This window comes from Geotrypetes seraphini, chromosome 3 (genome assembly GCF_902459505.1).
Source record: "Geotrypetes seraphini chromosome 3, aGeoSer1.1, whole genome shotgun sequence".
In the NCBI taxonomy this organism is placed as follows: domain Eukaryota; kingdom Metazoa; phylum Chordata; class Amphibia; order Gymnophiona; family Dermophiidae; genus Geotrypetes; species Geotrypetes seraphini.
The window spans coordinates 293,141,660-293,161,842 of record NC_047086.1 but is presented as its reverse complement, the minus strand read 5'-3'; the positions used below and the strand labels follow the sequence as shown (position 1 = coordinate 293,161,842).

General features: G+C 43.4%; 1 protein-coding gene across 7 annotated transcripts in view; it reads right to left on the bottom strand.

The window, feature by feature from the left end:
- The window catches only part of HEATR5B (HEAT repeat containing 5B), a 297,408-nt gene that overhangs the window by 169,099 nt on the left and 108,126 nt on the right, over positions 1–20,183 (bottom strand). For all 7 annotated transcript variants that reach the window (XM_033938914.1, XM_033938913.1, XM_033938919.1 and 4 more), the window contains 4 exons: positions 19,080–19,243; positions 15,193–15,368; positions 3,662–3,767; positions 1,181–1,371 (listed from right to left, as the gene is read on the bottom strand). In XM_033938914.1, coding sequence (XP_033794805.1) covers positions 1,181–1,371; positions 3,662–3,767; positions 15,193–15,368; positions 19,080–19,243 — 637 coding nt within the window. The remainder of the gene's footprint in view (positions 1–1,180; positions 1,372–3,661; positions 3,768–15,192; positions 15,369–19,079; positions 19,244–20,183) is intronic.

Genomic DNA, 20,183 nt, shown 5'->3' with positions numbered 1-20,183 from the left:
TATCTTTGGTAATACAGTAGAATCTCAGTTATCTGACACCTATGGGGATTGGTGGATGCTGGATAACTGTAGTTTCAGGTTATTTGAGAGCTGCTGTAAAAATAGTTTTGTCTCCCTTCCCACCTCACTCTATCATCCTCCACTTGTAGGTCCAACATCTGTTCTTCCCTTCTTTCTGGGTCACTTTCTCTGCCTCTCTTCTCTCCAACTTTCACTTTCCTCTTCTCCTCCAACTCCCTCCTTCCCTTACCAGAAGCAGCAGAGCTGGTCCTGACAACCACCTCCCTTCTCCGTTCCCAAAGCAGCAGAGCTGGTCCTGACAACCCCCTCCCTCCCTCTGTTCCCGAATCAGCAGAACCGATCCTGACAACCCCCTCCCTCCCTCTGTTCTTGAAACAGCAGAGCCGGTCCTGACAACTCCCCCTTTCCCTCCATTCCCGAAGCAGTAGACCTGGTCTTGACAACCCCCTCTCTCCCTCACTCACCTGAAGCTGTAGCAGCAACTGGCGCAGAGAAAGCACCAGTAAACAGGCAGATTCTGGCCAGCGAAGCTGCCTTTTTACCGGCGCTTCCTCTACTCGCTGACTGCAGCTACAGCTTTGGGTGAGTGAGGGAGGGGGTTGTCAGGACCAGCTCTACTGCTTCAGGAACGGAGGGAGAGGGGGAGTTGTCAGGACTGGCTGCCTGCTGCTTCAGGAACAGAAGGAGGGAGGGAGATTTGTGACTGCCGAAATGCTTCGTGAACTGGAAGGAGGGAGGGAGATTTGTGGCTGCTACTGATGCCTCTGGGACTGAAGGCAGGGAGAGGGAGTTTTAGGTCAGGAGTACCACTTTGGATGTTGTCTGAGGAGCAAGGGAGACAATTTTTTTTTTTGCTAACAATTTTTTTGACAGTTGGTTGAGAGTACCGGTTATTTAAATACCGGTTAACTGAGATTCTACTGTATGTAGAAAACAGGGTTACATGGATGATCAACTGTTTATTTTAGAATGTTACCTCTGATGCAGCCCTTGTTCATGAAACATGGCCCATATTGGGTAGTTTTAAGAACATTTTACTGTAGTTGGATGATTTGAATAAAAATTTTTATCTGTATACCATTAGGATCTGCTTCTTTTTGTATATGCATGTGTTATTCTTTTTTTGGCAGTGTTATAGAAGAAGCAAACTGCAGCTTACTTGTCAAAGCTATATTGTGCCATTCTGGCAATGAAAGTTGCTTCTCCAACCACTTGAGCCATTCGACCAAGAGCCTCTCCTGCTGCACATCTCAGGATGGGGTTTGGATTATCTAGAGCACCCATAACCAGAGTCAGAGCTGACTTGCGGACTTCCTCAGGTCCTAAAGTACTTTTGTTCTCAGCCAAACCCTATAGAAAGAAACCAAAAATTCTCTGACAATAAATCTCGATAGAGAAAAATGAACATTTTTATCATAAAAATATAAAAGTAACATCATTATATGTTCATAATCTTCCCATTATGTCTTGTTTTCTTCTTTGGTACAGAAATCTAACTGTAGATAAGATGACATGACAATGTACTCTAAGCTCTCTGAAATTAAAAGGAGGGATTCTTTGAGGAGTCCAATTCAATTTTCTTGTAGTTTCCTAAGTACCATGAACATTGAGGATACAGTATATGAAAACTGAGCCAGGACTCACTGGGTATATTAAAGTTTGTGACAGAAATCTGATTGAAATGTAAGGAACAGTTTAAAAATCATTGAAGAGATTTTACCATTTGAAGTTTTGAACACTCCTTGCACTTAGATATTTCCCACTAAATGAATGAGAGCAGCATTTTACAAATCTTCCTCAGAGTCACAGAGGTATTATAGCGTTACATGCCAAATGCCTATATAGCATGACTAGTTGAAGAACAGATTTAAGAACAGATATTTAAGAACAGTGAGAGTAGCCATGACAAAAAAGCACTTATTTTATTCCAAATGTTGAAAAAAATATTTTATGACCTGCAGGCTGTCCAGGGGGTTTACTGCAGAGGTAGGGACCCCCCCCAGAAGCAGACAATATGAAAAGTATAAGTCTGCGATTGCCCACCAAAGGATGTCCCCGAAGGGTGAATCCGCAGCACTAGGGCAAGATCCGCGCCAAGTATAAAACTGACTCAAATTTAGAAAAATAAAGAACGAGCAGAAGAGACAAGACCCTACAGCAAAGGCTGTAGGAAACGAAACTTGAAGTCTAGGGGTGAGTAACAGGAGATGACTAGGGGCTAGAATTTGATTTTGAGTTTCCTACAATTTAAGGTTGGAAGAGATTAACAACCCTATGGTGTAGATTCCAGAGGTATTGTACAAGAACTGTTCAGCTCGATAATACCTTCCTTTCCCTCACAGATCCTCTGTACTTGTTTCATATTCTTGAATTCAAATAATATCTGTATCTTCCAATTACCATATGAGAACTTACCAGAGACCATATTATTTCCTTTATCCCAGTGGTCTCAAACTCAAACCCTTTGCAGGGCCACATTTTGGATTTGTAGGTATTTGGAGGGCCTCAGAAAAAAATAGTTAATGTCTTATTAAAGAAATTACATTTTTGCATGAGGTAAAATTCTTTATAGTTTATAAATCTTTCCTTTTGGCTAAGTCTTAATAATAATTTATAGCTAAAGAGACATATGATCAAGAAACTATCATAATCACAAAAGTAAAATAAAATAATCATACTGAGGGTCTCAAAATAGTATCTGGCGGGCCGCATGTGGCCCATGGGCTGCAAGTTTGAGACCACTGCTTTATCCTGTTTATCATTTCTCTCCCTGTGCACTCAAGTATTCTTCTGGCCTTTGTCATGGCTTTTTTCTATTTGTTCAGCCAACTTAAGATCATCAGATACAAACCTTCCAGGTCCTGCTCTTCTTCTGTGCATAGAAAGAGCACCTCACCCCCCTGGTTTCCATACTATAGGTCAGGCCTACAAATAGGATCACATCACTCAACGAGGGTTACAGAAACAGGGACATTGCCCCTCTCTCTGGGCTTCCACTAGGACTGATGACCAGTAGTGGCAGTTAACATGGGGCCTGTCAATCAGAAAACATTTACAGGCTTTGACCCCTCTTCTTGCCCGAGTTTCTAGTTAGACTAAGAACCCATGGAAAATCCTGGGGTAAAGTGACACGCAGGACTGTGCCATCTTCCACTGTAACATTCCTGCTTTGGATAAATAGGTGAGGAAGGGGATGGAAGTGGAGGTCTGCTACTTTGTTTTTAATAAGCATCTGATGTCACATGAATTTTTAATACTTAATCAGGTCATACTGGATAAAAGTGTGAGAAGCACTGCACTATACTATATTACTCTCTTGGGTTTCAGCAGCCTAAATTCATAACACTGCATTTTGGAGGGTAAATCTTATCTGCCAAACTCTAGAAAATGTCAACACTTATATGTAAATAATATTGATGGTAGAAGTTTATAAGTTAATAATTAACAGTATAAAAATGCTGAAATGTTAATTTTAAGCATTATTACCATCTATTTATTATACTATTCACATAGCATGACTCTGTTTGAAAAGAAATCCTTCATTATAGTTTTGAACTATGTACAAATCTATGCTGAAGATAACAAATTTCAAAGCTCCACAATTTATTAACATTCAAAAAAATTAATGTTACACCTTTACCTTTAATGCGCTTAGCACAGCTGTGAAGATATTGAGTTGCACTGCCTGCTGGCGAACCCCTTTAGCTTGCTTGATACATTCAGCAAAGTGATCCAGCATTTGTAGCCTACAATGTTACAGCCAACAGCATCAATAAATATTTAGAAAACATTAAATAAGTTTACTTCTCAACTCCCTTTCCTCTTCATCTTCTTCCCTTTAAGTAAAAGAAAACTCTACTTTCTATTCCCTGTGTGGTTCTAATTCTGAGGAGGATTATCCAGTTCGACATAATTTGGCATTTACCTTTATGTTATTATTCACATTCTTTGATCAACTTTTTAAGCATTGCTGAGATCATACTGATAAGAGCATCATAAATGACAGAACACACAATGGTAATCTAGTGGCCTATAAAGCAAATATAGTACCCCTTATACTGCAATTCTAACTTAGGCTCATTTGGGCTAGGGAGACCAGAAAATAATTACACTGTAAATACATCAACAGACCTCAGAGACTTTTGTATTAATCTGTTCACACTTTCCAAGGTAGGGAGAACGAGAGGGCACTCTCTAAAGTTGAAAGGGGATAGATTCTGTACAAACGTAAGGAAGTTCTTTTTCACCCAGAGAGTGGTGAAGAGCTGGAACGCTCTTCCGGAGTCTATTGTAGGGGAAAACACCATCCAGGGTTTCAAGACTAAGCTGGACAAGTTCCTGTTAAACTGGGACGTACGCAGGTGAGGCTGGACTCATTTAGAGCACTGGTCTTTGACCTGGAGGCCACCGCGTGAGTGGACTGCCGGGCAGGATGAACCACTGGTCTGACCCAGCAGTGGCAATTCTTATGTTCTTATGAGGCAGAAAACAAATTAAGGGCTCCTTTTACAAAGCCAAAGTAGTGAATCTTCTATGGCAAATGCATCAAAGTCCATAGAAACTGAATGGGCTTCAGTGCATTTGTCACAGGGGAATTGCTACTGTGGCTTTGTAAAAGGGACCCTAAGGGTTTATCCTCTAAGAAAATTAAGCTGCTTACCTGACACGTGCTAAACAGAAATTAGGAAGAACAACAAAATTGGTACCATAATAATAATGGAAGATTTCAATTACCCCAATATTGACTGGATAAATGTCTCATCAGCATATGCAAGGGAAGTAAAATTTCTAGATGCCATAAATGACAGTCATGAAGCAATTGGTCTAAGAACTGATCACAGAGAAAGTACTGTAAATCTAGGTCTTATTGGCACACTGAATCCAGTGCAAAGCAGTACTGTGGTGAAGCCACAAAGCAATAGTAATCATTAAATTTGTTATCACTGGAAGAAGATGCTAAAATACACTACTGTTGTGAGGAAATTAGTAAACAGCTAAAGGGAGTTTTTTCAGGGTCAAATGTTTGCACAAGGTGTAAAGGTTATTTAAAAAGATCATTTTGGAAAACTACAATTAAATACAGTACTCTCCCGAAATTCACGGGGATTCCATTCCAGGAACCCCCACGAATTTTGAAAAACTGCGAATACGTTTTTTAGGCAGGGGAGACAGGAGAGTGCAGCCACCTAAAAGGGGAGATGTTTCCATTAAATTAAGGCAAACCTTGCTGTTCTTGAAGTGTCGGTACTGTCTGCTGGTTTTCGTTATCTTGCTGTTACGGTACAGCCTTTTCACATAAGAACATAAGCAGTGCCTCCGCTGGGTCAGACCACAGGTCCATCCTGCCCAGCAGTCCGCTCCCGCGGCGGCCCGAACAGGTCACGGCCTGTCTGAGTCACCAGAAGGGGCCCCCTTGCCACCTTGGTTTCCCATTGAGTCTTATCTTCCCATCGAAGTCCTAACCCTCCGGTCTTGCACATGCATGACCTGGTTGGATTTCTATACTTATTACTTGGTTTGCTTTCTATACCTGTGTTACATCCCAGCACCTCTCTCAGTATCCCACGATCCCCCTATCCCTCAGGAATCCGTCCAATCCCTGTTTGAATCCCTGTACCGTACTCTGCCTGATCACTTCCTCCGGTAGCGCATTCCAAGTGTCCACGACCCTTTGGGTGAAGAAAAACTTCCTTGCATTTGTTCTGAACCTATCTCCCTTCAGTTTCTCCGAATGCCCCCTCGTGCCTGTTGACCCCTTCAGCCTGAAGAATCTGTCCCTATCCACCCTCTCTATGCCCCTCATGATCTTGAAGGTCTCTATCATATCTCCCCTGAGCCTCCTTTTTTCCAGAGAGAAGAGCCCCAGCCTATCCAACCTCTCGGCGTATGGGCAGTGTTCCAGCCCTCTTACCAGTTTCGTTGCTCTCCTTTGGACTCTCTCAAGCACTGCCATGTCCTTCTTGAGGTACGGCGACCAATATTGAACGCAGTATTCCAGATGTGGACGCACCGTAGCTCGATACAATGGCATGATGACTTCCTGCGTCCTGGTTGTTATGCCCCTCTTTATGATGCCCAGCATCCTGTTGGCTTTTTTCGAGGCTGCTGCGCACTGTGCAGATGGCTTCAGTGATGCATCTACCAGTACACCCAAGTCTCTCTCAAGACCGCTGTCTCCCAATAATGCCCCCCCCAATTTGTATTTGAACAACGGGTTCTTTTTCCCTATATGCATGACCTTGCATTTTTCCACGTTAAAGCGCATTTGCCATTTGTTTGCCCAGTCTTCCAGCTTGTCCAGGTCCCTTTGCAGGTCCTCACAATCCTCCCTAGACCTAACTCTGCCGCACAGTTTGGTATCGTCTGCAAATTTTATAACCTCGCACTTTGCCTCTTTTTCCAGGTCATTGATAAATATGTTGAAGAGTAACGGCCCCAGCACCGATCCCTGTGGCACACCGCTTGTGACTCCCCGCCAGTCAGAGTATTGTCCCTTTACTCCGACCCTCTGCAGTCTACCCGACAACCAGTGCTCGATCCATCTGTGCACATCCCCTCCCACCCCGTGGTTCCACAGTTTCCTAAGCAGCCTTTCATGTGGCACCTTGTCGAAAGCCTTTTGAAAATCAAGGTAAATGATGTCTATAGGTTCCCTATTGTCCACCCGACTGCTTATTCCCTCAAAGAAGTACAGAAGGTTCGTTAAGCATGACCTTCCCTTACAGAATCCATGCTGGCTTGTTCTCAGTAGGCCATATCTCTCGATATGCTCGCAAATACCATCCTTGATCATAGCTTCCACCATCTTCCCTATAATTGAAGTCAGGCTCACCGGCCTGTAGTTTCCGGTTGCTGTGCAGGGAGGGAGGGAGGCGTAATTGCACAACGTGTACATCGAGGGGGTGGATGGAATTCGACAGCCTCTGGAAACAGATATTAAGATGAGGAGAGCTGCTGCTGCTGCAGCCAATGCAAAGAATTCCCTCCGCGTAGCCAAAAAGAGCCCCTCCTACTTCTCCCAAGCACCGCATGGAGATTCTCAGAGACCAACCACGCCACAGTCTCGCCGTAAACACCACGCATCACCACGGCCCTTACGCTGCGCCACCAACGTAGCGACTTTTGCAAATGGGGCCGAGACGGAGGGAGAATTAAAGACATGAGAAAACTGCAATGATTTTTTGGTAAAGCTAATCCCTTACCTCTCCTGCCTCCCCTGCCTGGTCATTCGTGGTAGGAAAATACCGCGAATGACCAAGACCGCGAATTCGTAGGGGAGCACTGTACAGTATATTCCATGCATCAATAAAATTGGTCCAAAAGACAAATGATGAATGGATTAAAGGAACACAGTATCTACTAATCTAATCTACAATTTGTGAGTTACTCTCTGATTAAATAGGTTCAAGACAACATACAATTCCCATGATGATAACAAGAAAGAAGAATTAAGGAGTGAAGAGAGAGTACAGGAGGAGGCGATGGTGAAGAGACTTCTACAGGAAAGAGATGAGTAGAAGAACAAAACTGGGACTATCACTACACCTCTGTATATGTCCCTAATGTGACCACAGCTTTAAGTACTGTGCGCAGGTATGGCCCACCCCATTTAAAAAAGGATATAGTGTAACTAGAAATGTTCAAAGACAGTTGACATAAATGATAAAGGGAACAGAATGCCTCCCTTATGAAGATTAGATAAAGAGGTTAGGGATCTCTAGCTTGGAGAAATAACAAATGACAGGGAATAAAATGGAGAATAGCTGCTATAGGTAAGCATCTTTGAGGACCATGGACCTAGACAACCCAAGCAGCTTCAGACCTGTCTCAAACCTCCCATTCATCTCAAAAATATTGGAAAAGACCGTGCACACGCAACTGCAAGACTTCATGAAGACAAACATCACCAGCTCCAACTTCCAATCGGGCTTCAAGAAACACCACAGCACAGAAACAGTGCTTTTGCACATCTTAGATGAGGAAAATCCTAGACAATTGAAATGATGCATTGCTGGTACTATTAGACCTCAGTGCCGCCTTCGACACCATCAACTACTCTCTCCTCTTGTCTAGGCTAAAGTCCATCGGAATCCGTGACAACGCACTTCGATGGTTCTCTGCATTCCTGAACGACAGATCATAGAGAGTTCTACTAGGAAAATCCTTATCTGAACCCAAACCACTCCACTATGGAGTGCCTCAGGGAGCCTTACTATCACCTCTCCTCTTCAACCTCTATGGCAAACCAGTACTGGACATAGCAGAAAAACACCGAATCAGATTCCACTCTTTTGCAGATGACCTACAACTCCACCTCCCCCTAGGCCAACACCGAGACACACAAATCTATAACCTCCAGTCTTGTTTAACTGAAATAAAGACCTGGATGACCAGGAACAAGTTACAGTTAAATGAATCAAAGATAGAACTTCTCTGGATCCATAAAGATAATTGCGTATACCCCTGTCCGTCATTTTCCTGGGGCACAAACACCCTTACACACAAGCCCAGGAGTAACTCTCGATTCAAACTTATCAATGACAGATCACATATCCAAACTAGTATCATCCTCCTTCTACTATCTCCGCCAGCTAAAAACCATACGTGCATACTACTGTACGCTTTCGTACTATCCCACATAGACTATTGCAGCACACTACTAGTGGGCCTGTCTACCAAAACTCTCTCCTGCCTCCAAAGGGTGCAAAATGCTGCAATCTGCTTCCTTAAAAACCTAGACATCTGCGACCATGTTACCCCTGAATTAGCTTCCATGCACTGGCTGCCATTCAAAAGTACTGCGCCTTCAAGGCCCTGGTCCTCGCTTTCAAAACTTTCTATGAAACGATTCCGCACTACATGAAAACTAAACTACAAATTTACTTACCAAAGCGACCACTGAGGTCCCAAGGAGAAAAACGACTAACCATACCTCCTGGCTGCTTCCTCAAAACTGAAACAGCCCACAAACGCTCCTACTCACAATTCATACCCAGACTATGGCACACCATCCCCCCATCTGTTAGAACACTAAATGAACTTTGGAGCTTCAGGAAGGCTGTGAAAACCTTCCTCTTTACAAACCCAGCGCCATAAGGACATGCACCCAGAAATGCCATTCAAAATCAATGCACCTACGCCACCTAATCTCACCAGATGCTCCTTAGTGTACATGTTTTATTGTCATGTCTATATTGTAAATTATGTCATCTCTGTCCTGTCTTGATTATATTGTGGATGTACTTTGTAACCCGTTCTGGGCTCCTTTGGGAGGACGGGCTAAATAATTGAATAAATAAATATTCTTAAATTTGAATGATGTCAACCAAGTACACTGCCACATTAAATCTTTAGGCAGTGCCCATACTGTGTGCTTGCCGGTGCCTTCCCACCCAATGTAGGCTCGCGGGGTCATCAATTTAGTAACAAAGCTAAGAAGTCAACTAGGGGAGATGGGCGGGTTGTGAGAATATATGCTTGTTGTCTTCAGAGAACATCTGCCACAGGTAAGTATCTTTGGTTTCTCTAAGGACAAGCAGGTATAATATGCATTCTTACATGTGGGACTCCCAAGCTGCCAGGATCATGACTCTGGAAGAGATTAATATTGAATATACAAGAGCCTGGTGAAACTCTCTAGGGTTGGGAGGAAAAGTTGGCTTTAAATAGAGAACAGATGGTGCAAATTGCTTGCCACAACCGACTGTCTCTTCTGGAGTTGTGCTCTAAACAGTAATGTGATGTAAACATATGGTCCGAGGACAAAGTAGCTGCTTTGCAGATTTCTTCAGTAGATGCAGAGCAAAAATGAGCCACCAAGGCAGCCATAGCCTGAACATTGCAGGCTGTCTCGTAGCCTTGTGGCGTCAACCCAGCCTGAATATACACAAAGGAGATACAGCCCACTAGCCAAGTGGAGATGGTTTGTTTGGTATGGCAAATTCTAGCCTATTAGGATCAAAGGCAACAAAGAGCTACATAAACAATGCCTCTGTTGGATCAGACCTGAGGTCCATCGTGCCCAGCAGTCTGCTCATATGGCGGCCCAACAGGTCCAGGACCTGTGCAGTAATCCTCTATCTATACCCCTCTATCCCCTTTTCCAGCAGGAAATTGTCCAATCTTTTCTTGAACTCCAGTACTGTACTCTGCCCTATTATGCTCTCTAGAAGCGCATTTCAGGTGTCCACCACACGTTGGGTAAAGAAGAACTTCCTAGCATTCGTTTTGAATCTGTCCCCTTTCAACTTTTCTGAATGCCCTCTTGTTCTTTTATTATTCAAAGTTTGAAGAATCTGTCCCTCTCTACTCTCTCTATGCCCTTCATGATCTTGTAAGTCTCTATCATATCCCCTCCCTTCTAAGTCTCCTCTTCTCCAGGGAAAAGAGACCCAGTTTCTCCAATCTCTCAGTGTATGAAAGGTTTTCCATCTCCTTTATCAGACGCGTCGCTCTCCTCTGAACCCTCTCGAGTAATGCCATGTCCTTCTTAAGGTACGGCGACCAATATTGGACGCAGTACTCCAGATGCGGACGCACCATCGCCTAATACAATGGCAGGATAACTTCTTTCATTCTGGTTTTATGCCTAGCATTCTTGATTATGCCTAGCATTCTGTTTGCCTTCTTAGCGGTCGCTGCTCACTGTGCCGTCTGCTTCATTTTCATGTCCACCATTACCCCCAAGTCCTTTTCTTGGGTACTCTCATTTAATAACATCCCTCCAAATGTATAGTTGTACCTCGGGTTTCTGTTTCCCACATGTAATACTTTACATTTAAGAACATAAGAAGTTGCCACAACTGGGTCAGACCAGAGGTCCATCGTGCCCAGCGGTCTGCTCCCATGGCGGTCCATCAGGTCTGTGACCTGTGAAGTGGTTCTTGACCATTTCTGTAACCTACCTCTACATCTATCTTTAACCCTCAATCCCCTCATTCTTTAAGAATCTATCACAACCTTCCTTGAAACCCTGTAGTGTGCTCTGGCCTATCACAACCTCCGGAAGCGCGTTCCATGTGTCCACCACCCTCTGGGTAAAAAAGAACTTCCTCGCATTTGTTCTAAACCTATCCCCTCTCAATTTCTCCGAGTGACCCCTTGTACTTGTGGTTCCCCACAGTCTGAAGAATCTGTCCCTGTCCACCTTCTCTATGCTCCTCAGGATTTTGAAGGTTTCTATCATGTCTCCTCTAAGTCTCCGCTTTTCCAGGGAGAACAGCCCCAGCATTTTCAACCTGTCAGCGTATGAAAAGTTTTCCATACCATTTACCAGTTTAGTTGCTCTCCTCTGGACCCCCTCAAGTACTGCCATGTCCTTCTTGAGGTACGGCGACCAGTACTGGACAAAGTACTCCAGATGTGGGCGCACCATTGCACGATATAGCGGCATGATGACTTCCTTCGTCCTGGTCGTGATACCCTTTTTAATGACACCCAACATTCTGTTCGCTTTCTTTGAGGCTGTCGCACATTGTGCTGATGCTTTCAATGTTGTGTCCACCATCACCCCCAGGTCTCTTTCAAGGTTGCTCACCCCTAGCAATGATCCTTCCATTTTGTAGCTGAACATCGGGTTCTTTTTCCCTACATGCATGACCTTGCATTTCTCTATGTTAAAACTCATCTGACACTTTTTTGCCCACTCTTCCAGTCTCGTTAGGTCTCTTTGCAGGTCTTCGCAGTCTTCCGTGTTTCTAATCCTGCTGCAGAGTTTGGTGTCATCAGCAAATTTAATAACCTCACATTTCGTCCCCGTCTCCAGGTCGTTGATAAATATATTGAACAGGAGCAGTCCCAGCACCTACCCCTGTGGAACTCCGCTCGTGACCCAGTGCCAGTCTGAGTAATGGCCCTTTACTCCAACCCTCTGTTTCCTGCCTGCCAGCCAGTGTTTGATCCATCGGTGGACATCCCCCTGCACCCCGTGGCTCCACAGCTTCCTAAGCAGTCTTTCGTGAGGTACCTTGTCGAAGGCCTTTTGGAAGTTAAGGTAAATGATGTCTATGGATTCCCCTTTATCCACCTGGCTGTTTATTCCCTCAAAGAAATACAGTAAGTTCGTGAGGCATGAACCTTCCCTTGCAGAAGTCATGCTGGCTCGCCATCAGTTGTCCATTGTTTTCTATGTGTTTGTAGATTGTGTCCTTGACCAGTGCTTCCATCATCTTTCCCGGAACCGAGGTCAAGCTCACCGGCCTGCAGTTTCCTGGGTCACCCCTTGATCCCTTCTTAAAGATGGGCGTGACATTGGCTATTTTCCAGTCCTCTGGGATCTCCCCAGTTTTCAAGGATAGGTTACAAATTTGGCGTAGTGTTTCCGCTATTTCGTTTCTCAGTTCCTTTAATACCCTTGGGTGGATGCCGTCCAGACCTGGTGATTTGTCTATCTGTCTGAGAACATCCTCTTTGCTTACTTCTAGTTGGACCAGCTTTTCATCAAGGTCTCCATTTATGTTCTCCTCGGGTTCTGGGATATTGGATGTGTCCTCTCTCGTGAAGACTGATGAGAAGAACTTGTTTAACCTGTCAGCTATCTCTTTTTCCTCCTTAACCACTCCCTTCCTGTCTCTATCGTCCAAAGGTCCCACTTCCTCCCTGGCTGGTTGTTTCCCCTTCACATACCTGAAGAATGGTTTGAAGTTTTTTGCTTCCCCCGCCAGTCTCTCCTAGGAGAACCCTTTGCATGTTTTGTAGTCTAAGGTGAGAAAGGCAGGCTGTTTCTCCAGGATGAGAATGTAGCTTTGGAAAAAAAAACAGGCAGAATGATGGATTGGTTGAGATGGAATTCTAGATCTGTTTGAAGTTCTACCCTGTCATAATAGAATCTGTATAAAAGGCTTGAAGTTCACTCTTGCGGTGTGTAGTTTGAAAAAGCAATATGTAAGAGGCTCAAAGGGAGATTTTGTAAGAACAGAACCATTGTTAAGATCCCTGGATCTTTTCCAGATAAGCCCAGCCAAAAAGTTAACCCCCACCACCCAAAAAAGATTATAAAAAAAGAGGCGCGATCTGCTGTATAAAGTAAAGTGGGGGGGGGGGACGCCCCCCCCCCGTCGGATCCCTTAAAAAAATGGCCGACAGTTTATCCTATTTTTTATAATGTTAAGTTTCATATCCTCTTTTTTATAATCTTTTTTGGGTACTCCGACGGGGGGGCGTGGGGGGGAACCCCCCCACTTTACTTTATACACATCGGTGTTGTGCTGAGAACTGCGTGCGCTGGCAAAAGGTGGCGGGGCTTAACTTTCGGCGCGTGCACTTTTTCCATTAGTGGCGGGGCTTATCTGGAAAAGATCCAGATCCCAAGCTACAGGAGGCAGCTTGATAGGTGGTTTTGTATGGAATACGCCTTTCATGAAATGGGTTACTAAGGAATGTACAGAAAGGGGCTTCTTGTCTAGGTGGGACTGAAATGCACCAATAGCTGTGACATGAACTTGAAGCAAATTAGTTTTTTAAACCAGAATTAGAGAGGTAGAGAAAGTAGCTGAGGATGGACTGAAGTGGACATGACATGGGGTTTAGAGAGTGCAATGCACATCAGGAAGAAAATTGTGTCCACTTGAAGCAATAACAGTGCTGAGTAGAAAGTTTCCTAGACACTTCAATGACAGCAGATACTGCAGCTGAGAGGGAGAAAGCATTTATCTATTCGGTGAATGAAATCATGTTGCTAGTGCTAATGAGCGGGGGTTAGGATGAAGTAGGGATCCTTTGGGCTAGATTCATTAACTTTCGATCCGTGTCCAATCCGTGGGCGATTGGAGGCAGACCAACGAATTCACTAAAGGCCAACATGCAAATGGGGGTGATCAGAGGAATGCCTCCCACCGACAACACGGATCACTAGTGAGCGATTCTGAAGCATGTGCAGACCATCTTTGTTTGTAGATGGTCTGCATATGCCTACAGAGCTGCTTTTTTTCCTTTTTTAATACTTCGCGAGCCCGTGATTTTAACCCGCTTTAAACCTGTGTGTTAAAACCATGGGTTTGCACTGCGGGGGGAAGAGGAGGAGAGTCGGGGCGGCGAGTCGGGGAAGAGAGCAGGGCGGAGAGAGGAAAGTCGGGGTTGCAAGGCAGAAGAGGTCGGGTGGCTGAAAGGCAGGAGAAGTCGGGCGGCAAGGAAGAAGTCAGGTGGCAAGGCAGGAGAAGTCAGGCGGCAAGGCAGGAGAAGTCGGGGCTGAAAGGTAGGAGAAATCAGCAGAGAGCAGGAAAGGTCATAAACGACTGGTCCCCACTAGTCACTTCTTTTTGGATCAGCCAGCCCAGTCGGTGTTCTTGGAAAAGTTTAGTGAATCGCGCCCTTCCTACTTTGCATGCCGTTTACCCTTAATTGCATGTGCAGATTGGAATCTATTATGTTTGCTTGTTATTGGAAAAAATAAAATTTAGAAAAGCATGAGTGAAGTGGAACGATTAAATAGAGAAGTAGTTTTACCTATGAAACCCCCTACTCCCCTCCCCCCCCAAAAAAACAACCTGAGGACACTCCAAGACCGAATAACTAGCGGACTGAAAACAAATCATTGAAAAAGTTCTGGATTTTTTTTCACATAACATATAGTTAAGCTATGAAATCTGTTGCCAGAAGACGTAGTCAAGGAGACCAATATAGCAGATTCAACAGAAGTTTGGACAAGCTCTAAGAAGAAAAGCCCATAAAAATTATTAGCCAGGTAAATTTGGGAAAACCATTGCTCATACCTGGAAAATGGGATCTGCTAGCTATACTTGTGACCTGGATTAGCCACTGCTGGGGACAGGATGCTAAGCTCAATGGACCTTGGTCTAGCTAAACATGGCTTTTCTTTTGTTTATATGAGTTGATTTTCTGGAAGTGTCCTCTTTTTGGAACTTCATCTATTCTTTGGAACTAGCTCTATTCTTGATCAATAACATTGCTCAACCTTAGAATACTTGCAGATTAACATTCCAGCATCTTGGGGAAGGGCAGGAAATATATATATATATATATATATATATATATATATACACACACACACATGTAAGAAAACTCCTATTTTACAATGATGGGCGAGACTTTTTTCCCTTCTTTATGTCATTTGTTCATGTATTACACAAACTTTTTTCTTTATATTTCACAATTTATAAAACCTGTTTAATCATACATTTCATTTCATATTTTTGATGTATAGATACTACTGACCTGTGTTTATAAGACACATGAGGAAACACCACACCAAAGAGAGCCACAGAAGCATCAATGACAGACACTCCCAGTGGAAGAGGACCAGGTACAGCTTCACCAGCAGGGATGCGTAAATATATTGAAGAAGGGTCATGCTCCAAGGCACCACTCCCAGAGGCGCTGTTTGGCTGGAGCTGCAGAATTTATATTAATTTGTATAAACTACAAATTATAATTTTACACAAAAGTACATTCAAGTTCTTTTTATAACAAACACCATCCACCCTCTCGCATAATATTAATATCCAGGGAGAAAACATTTGAAGGTCAACTTAAAGTACAATGGAAGGATATTTTTCAGACTAAGGAGGGAATTCATGTATGTGTGCTACTGTTAAGATGGGTTATTTTACCACAAGTAGTGCTAGTTTAGCACAGGGTCCCATTTTATCCAATTAGGCCCTGTGTTAAAATAGCATGACTTGTGGCCCATTTTAACAGTAGCACAAATTGATGAATTCCCCCCTTAGTATATGTGTGTAAATTCCACTGGTACCTTTCAAAATTTACTTGGGAAAAGATATGCACAAAGTTCTGCACCTATTTGTGTAAATATGCAAAGGCATGTGCATACTGGTTCAGTGCGCTCACCTTAGCAACCCTGCACCCAGGAACACCTCCCCAATATGCACACATTTCAGAAATTTGCCTAATATGTACATTTATAAGTCATGCTTTTTAAAATTGTTCTCTGAAGAATGTTCCAATGATGTCAAACCTCAATTAAAGAAGCTGGTTCAAACTGAGGTTTGACATCATTGGAACAATACAGTTTGAACCAGTTTCTTTAATTGAGGTTTGACATCATTGGAACAATACAATTAAAGAAGCTGGTTCAAATGGTATTTTTTAAAATCAGTATGGTAGCAATATTAAAGCACTAGTTGAGCACAGAGAACTTTTGCAGTATGATACAGGCTTTGGTCATGTCTTATTTAGATTATTTTAATGACACTGATGCTTGGAGCCTGCTTGATCCGTGGTGGGAAGCCTTGTTAGAAAAGAAATCTCCATGTTCTGATGTCAGCGCACTCACAGGCAGCAAGCGCAGCACTCCCCGGGCCCATTAAATGAGCTCTCCGCAAGAGACTGACAAAGTCTGAAAAAAAACCCCTCTGAACAGATGGCCTCAAGGACCCCTGACTGGGGTTACTGAACCTCTACAACCTCCACAAGTTTGCGTTTCACACCCTCTTGACTTGTGACTTCTGAGCAGGATCTCATCCCTGTTGGTTGGGCTTTTTAGGGTTCTCCTGCGCTGGAGAACTCTAAGGAGGCTGAGCTCAAAGCTCCTGCCCCTTCCTCCCAAGGCATGTGGAATACAACTGTCTCCGGGACATAATGGGTAGACAGATGAAGAAATGTTTTCAGAGATTAGGAAAGTTGGAGAAATGGGAAACAGTATAATAATGGGTGATTTCAATTACTGCATAAGAGAAAAGAAAAATTGTGCTTGACACTGGGTAGATCACCCCATTGAACCCTGTATAACTCAATACAGACTGGGAGAATATTGCAGTATAGTATACTTGTGCTCAAAAGAACACAATTACTGCTTGGCTGGCCTGGACCTTCTCTTTGATGTCAGAATTTACGTCAGGAGAAGGCTTGTAGGCAGGCAGCGTGCAATCGCTGCATGCACCTGGTCCTTCCCTTCCCGGAGTTGCGGCAGGGGATAGTTAAATGCATGTGGTGGCGGCAGGGGTAGGCAGGCTTCAGAGGAATCGGTGGTGGGTAGGCAGGCTTCGGCACAGCTGGTAGGCTTTGCCGCAGCAGGGAGGGAGGCAGGCAGACTTTGGTGCGGCAGGGAGGGAGGAAGGACAAAGGCTGGAAGGCGGTGAGAGGGAGGGGGCATGAATTTGGGACAAAGGAAGAAGGGAGGGAGGAAGGTGGCACTAATTTGGGACATAGAAAAGAGGGAGGGAGGGAATAGAAAGGTTCAATTGTTGGGCCTGAGTGTGTGAGTGAGAGGGAAAGAAATTGTGTACTTGGAGAAAAAGGAAGAGGAAAATTGGGCATAGAGAGAAGTGAGGTAGAGATGCATGGGGAATAGAAGGATGAGAGGGAGAAATGTTGTATATGGTGGTGGAGAGGGAACAGAGGGATAGATTGAAGGGGATGCAAGGGGGAGGAATGTTGGGCATAGTGATGGAGGGAGAGATGTGGCATGGTGTTGGCGAGGGGTGATAGAAGGAAAAATGGGCATGGGGATGGTGGGTCGTGGTGAAAAATGATGTGGGGGATGAGAGAGGAAGAAAAGTTGGACTCGTGGATGGACAGAGAGAGATGCTGGTTGGGGAATGGAATAAGGTCTGGACGAGAGGAATGGGGTTGCTGGGTCGTGGTGAAAAATGATGTGGGGGATGAAAGAGAAAGAAAAGTTGGACTCATGGAGGGACAGAGAGAGATGTTGGTTGGGGAATGGAATGAGGTCTGGATGAGAGGAATGGGGCTGCTGGGTCGTGGTAAAAAATGATCTGGGGGATGAAAGAGGAAGAAAAGTTGGACTCATGGAGGGACAGTGAGAGATGTTGGTAGGGGAATGGAATGAGGTCTGGAGGAGAGGAAGCATGCAGGAGGCAGAAAGAAAGAAATATTGGATGCACAGTCAGAAGGAAGTGCAACCAGAGACTCAAAATGTGTCAGTTTTGAGAATTTATATCTGCTGTCTATATTTTGCACTAAATTTGTCTATTTTTCTATAGTTGTTACTGAGGTGACATTGCATATTTTAAAGTCATCTGCCTTGATATCTTTGTACACAGAGAAAATGTTAATCATAATTTATATTTGGGGGGTTTTCAGTGTGCTTTGTGTTTTTTTCATTTTGTGGTTACAATTATGTATTAATAAGATTATATATTGTGTTTATATGAAAAATGGATGGAAGAAATTGCATTACAATTAGTATTATTATTATGGGGTGGAGTCAGGGGCGGAGTTTGGGCAGGTCTGGGTCAGAGTTTGGGGGGTCTTGGGTGGAGTTTGGCTGGGGGACCCGGTTGGTATTTGTTAGACTTAGGGTGTACTTGGCTTGTAAAGGTTAAGAAACACTGGTCTAGAATGTCTCACCTATTGCACTGGAAATAACATGTAAAATCAATCCATTATTTATTTCATTTATTTTTTAAGCTCAGCTCAGCTCAACCAGGGCTATAAGTGGAGGCTCACTTGGATATAAGATTTTCCCTTGTTTCTCATTGCGAATGTATCAGTAGGTACTAGATGTAAGCACCAAAAGACTTGCAATCAAAGCTAGGCAAGCACTCTTGGATTAGATATACTAGATCTCCAACGCAAAATATCAGCCCCCGATTAAAAAAAAAAAAAAAAAAAAAAAAAAAGCCCATGAACAAAGTGTCCCTTTCCCATTCTGAACTCCTCCCGTCGAGGACCGCCACCATTGCTGCTTAAAAATTCCCACTCCCTCCTGCCATCAGGCCAACTTCTTCCTCCCCCAAAAAACAAACAGCAGGAGGGATGCCGACTCCCTCCTGCTACCAGACGCTCCCTACCTGTACCTGTTCCCCTCCCCCCAAGGGAGCAGGAGGGGTGCTCACTCCATCCTGCTCCTATGCCTCCAGCGATGTGTCTGCTTGCCAGGAATATGTTATAGTAATAGTAAAGCAAAACATAATGTTTACTATAACTACAACAAAAGTTTTGAACTGATACATTAGACAGCTTTACTATAATTAATAAATCCTGTGATCTAATGCAAGTATACTTTAAGCAAACTGGTATAATTAGAATACAACATAATCAAAAGTTGTCAGTTAGGTAAATATCTACAACCTAACTTGAAAGGACAGAACAGTTACAGCCCACCTTCAAAGCTTCAGTACCTGATCTTCAATTGATTTATGGTCTGTTTCTTGGAGCCAGGAGCCAAGCAGAACACTGTCATCATAGTGACAGAGGGATCGGAGGAGGGATGTTGTTGTATTGGCTGAGTTGTCAGTCAGGGTAAATTCAGCTACCAGTTCCCGAAGAAGAGCATTAAAAGATGCTAGAAAAGATGATACATGCTTACTTTTACCATGGCCTTTCTCAGATTATGGTGAACAGTGGTACTCCGTGCACACATTATACTAGGGAAAAAGCTTTACAGTTGTACTGGCCTCATGGCCCAGAGGAAGTGCTGAGAAAGGTATCTAGGTTCAATCTCCTTAGGGTGGCAAAGAATGCTTTAAGATCAAACCACAAGAATGATTTAAAACCCAAATGAATCTTTTGATTAAAAAATCATATAACAAGTACAAGGCAATGCATAGATGTGTTTAGGAGACACAAACAAACATAACAGATTTTTAGACTGCATAGCCATGAAGTTCAATGTGGTTTACAAAAGATTAATAATGAGAGTACAATTAAGAGATTATCATGCGGAGGGAGTCTAATTAGTTATAAACCTAGAAAACAAGAATGTTTTTAATTGTTTTCTAAAATGTGACTTTGAGTGGGATGAAGATATAAGTTGAGAAACACATATATTACCATTTTAGGTGAGCGTTAGCTGAGATTGTTTGGCCCAGGTTAGGAAGTATGCTTGTTAAGAGAAAACCTCACTGTGGGACTATCTGAAGATAGTGTTGATGGACTTTTTTCCCATGAGGTAGATATGAACACTTCTCTTTTGAGGGGTTGTCATACATTATTGTTCAGAAATCTCACAAACACATCTAAGCATTGGCATTCATTATTAAAGAAAAATTAATTTATGGGCAAGACAGCTATGTGTAATATATATCTGTCCTGTGCTTTCTTTGTCACTGAAATATTTTCCAATGATTTAAAAAACAAATCTCAGATTTTCTGTTACTATGAAAGTATCAATGGTGAGTTCTATGTATATTTGCATGGTGTTGATTTGCCAGTAAAGAGCTTAAATTGTAAGATCAGTGTCTGGGACTGAAATAACTACTGAAGTTGTTGAAGGTAGAGAGGCT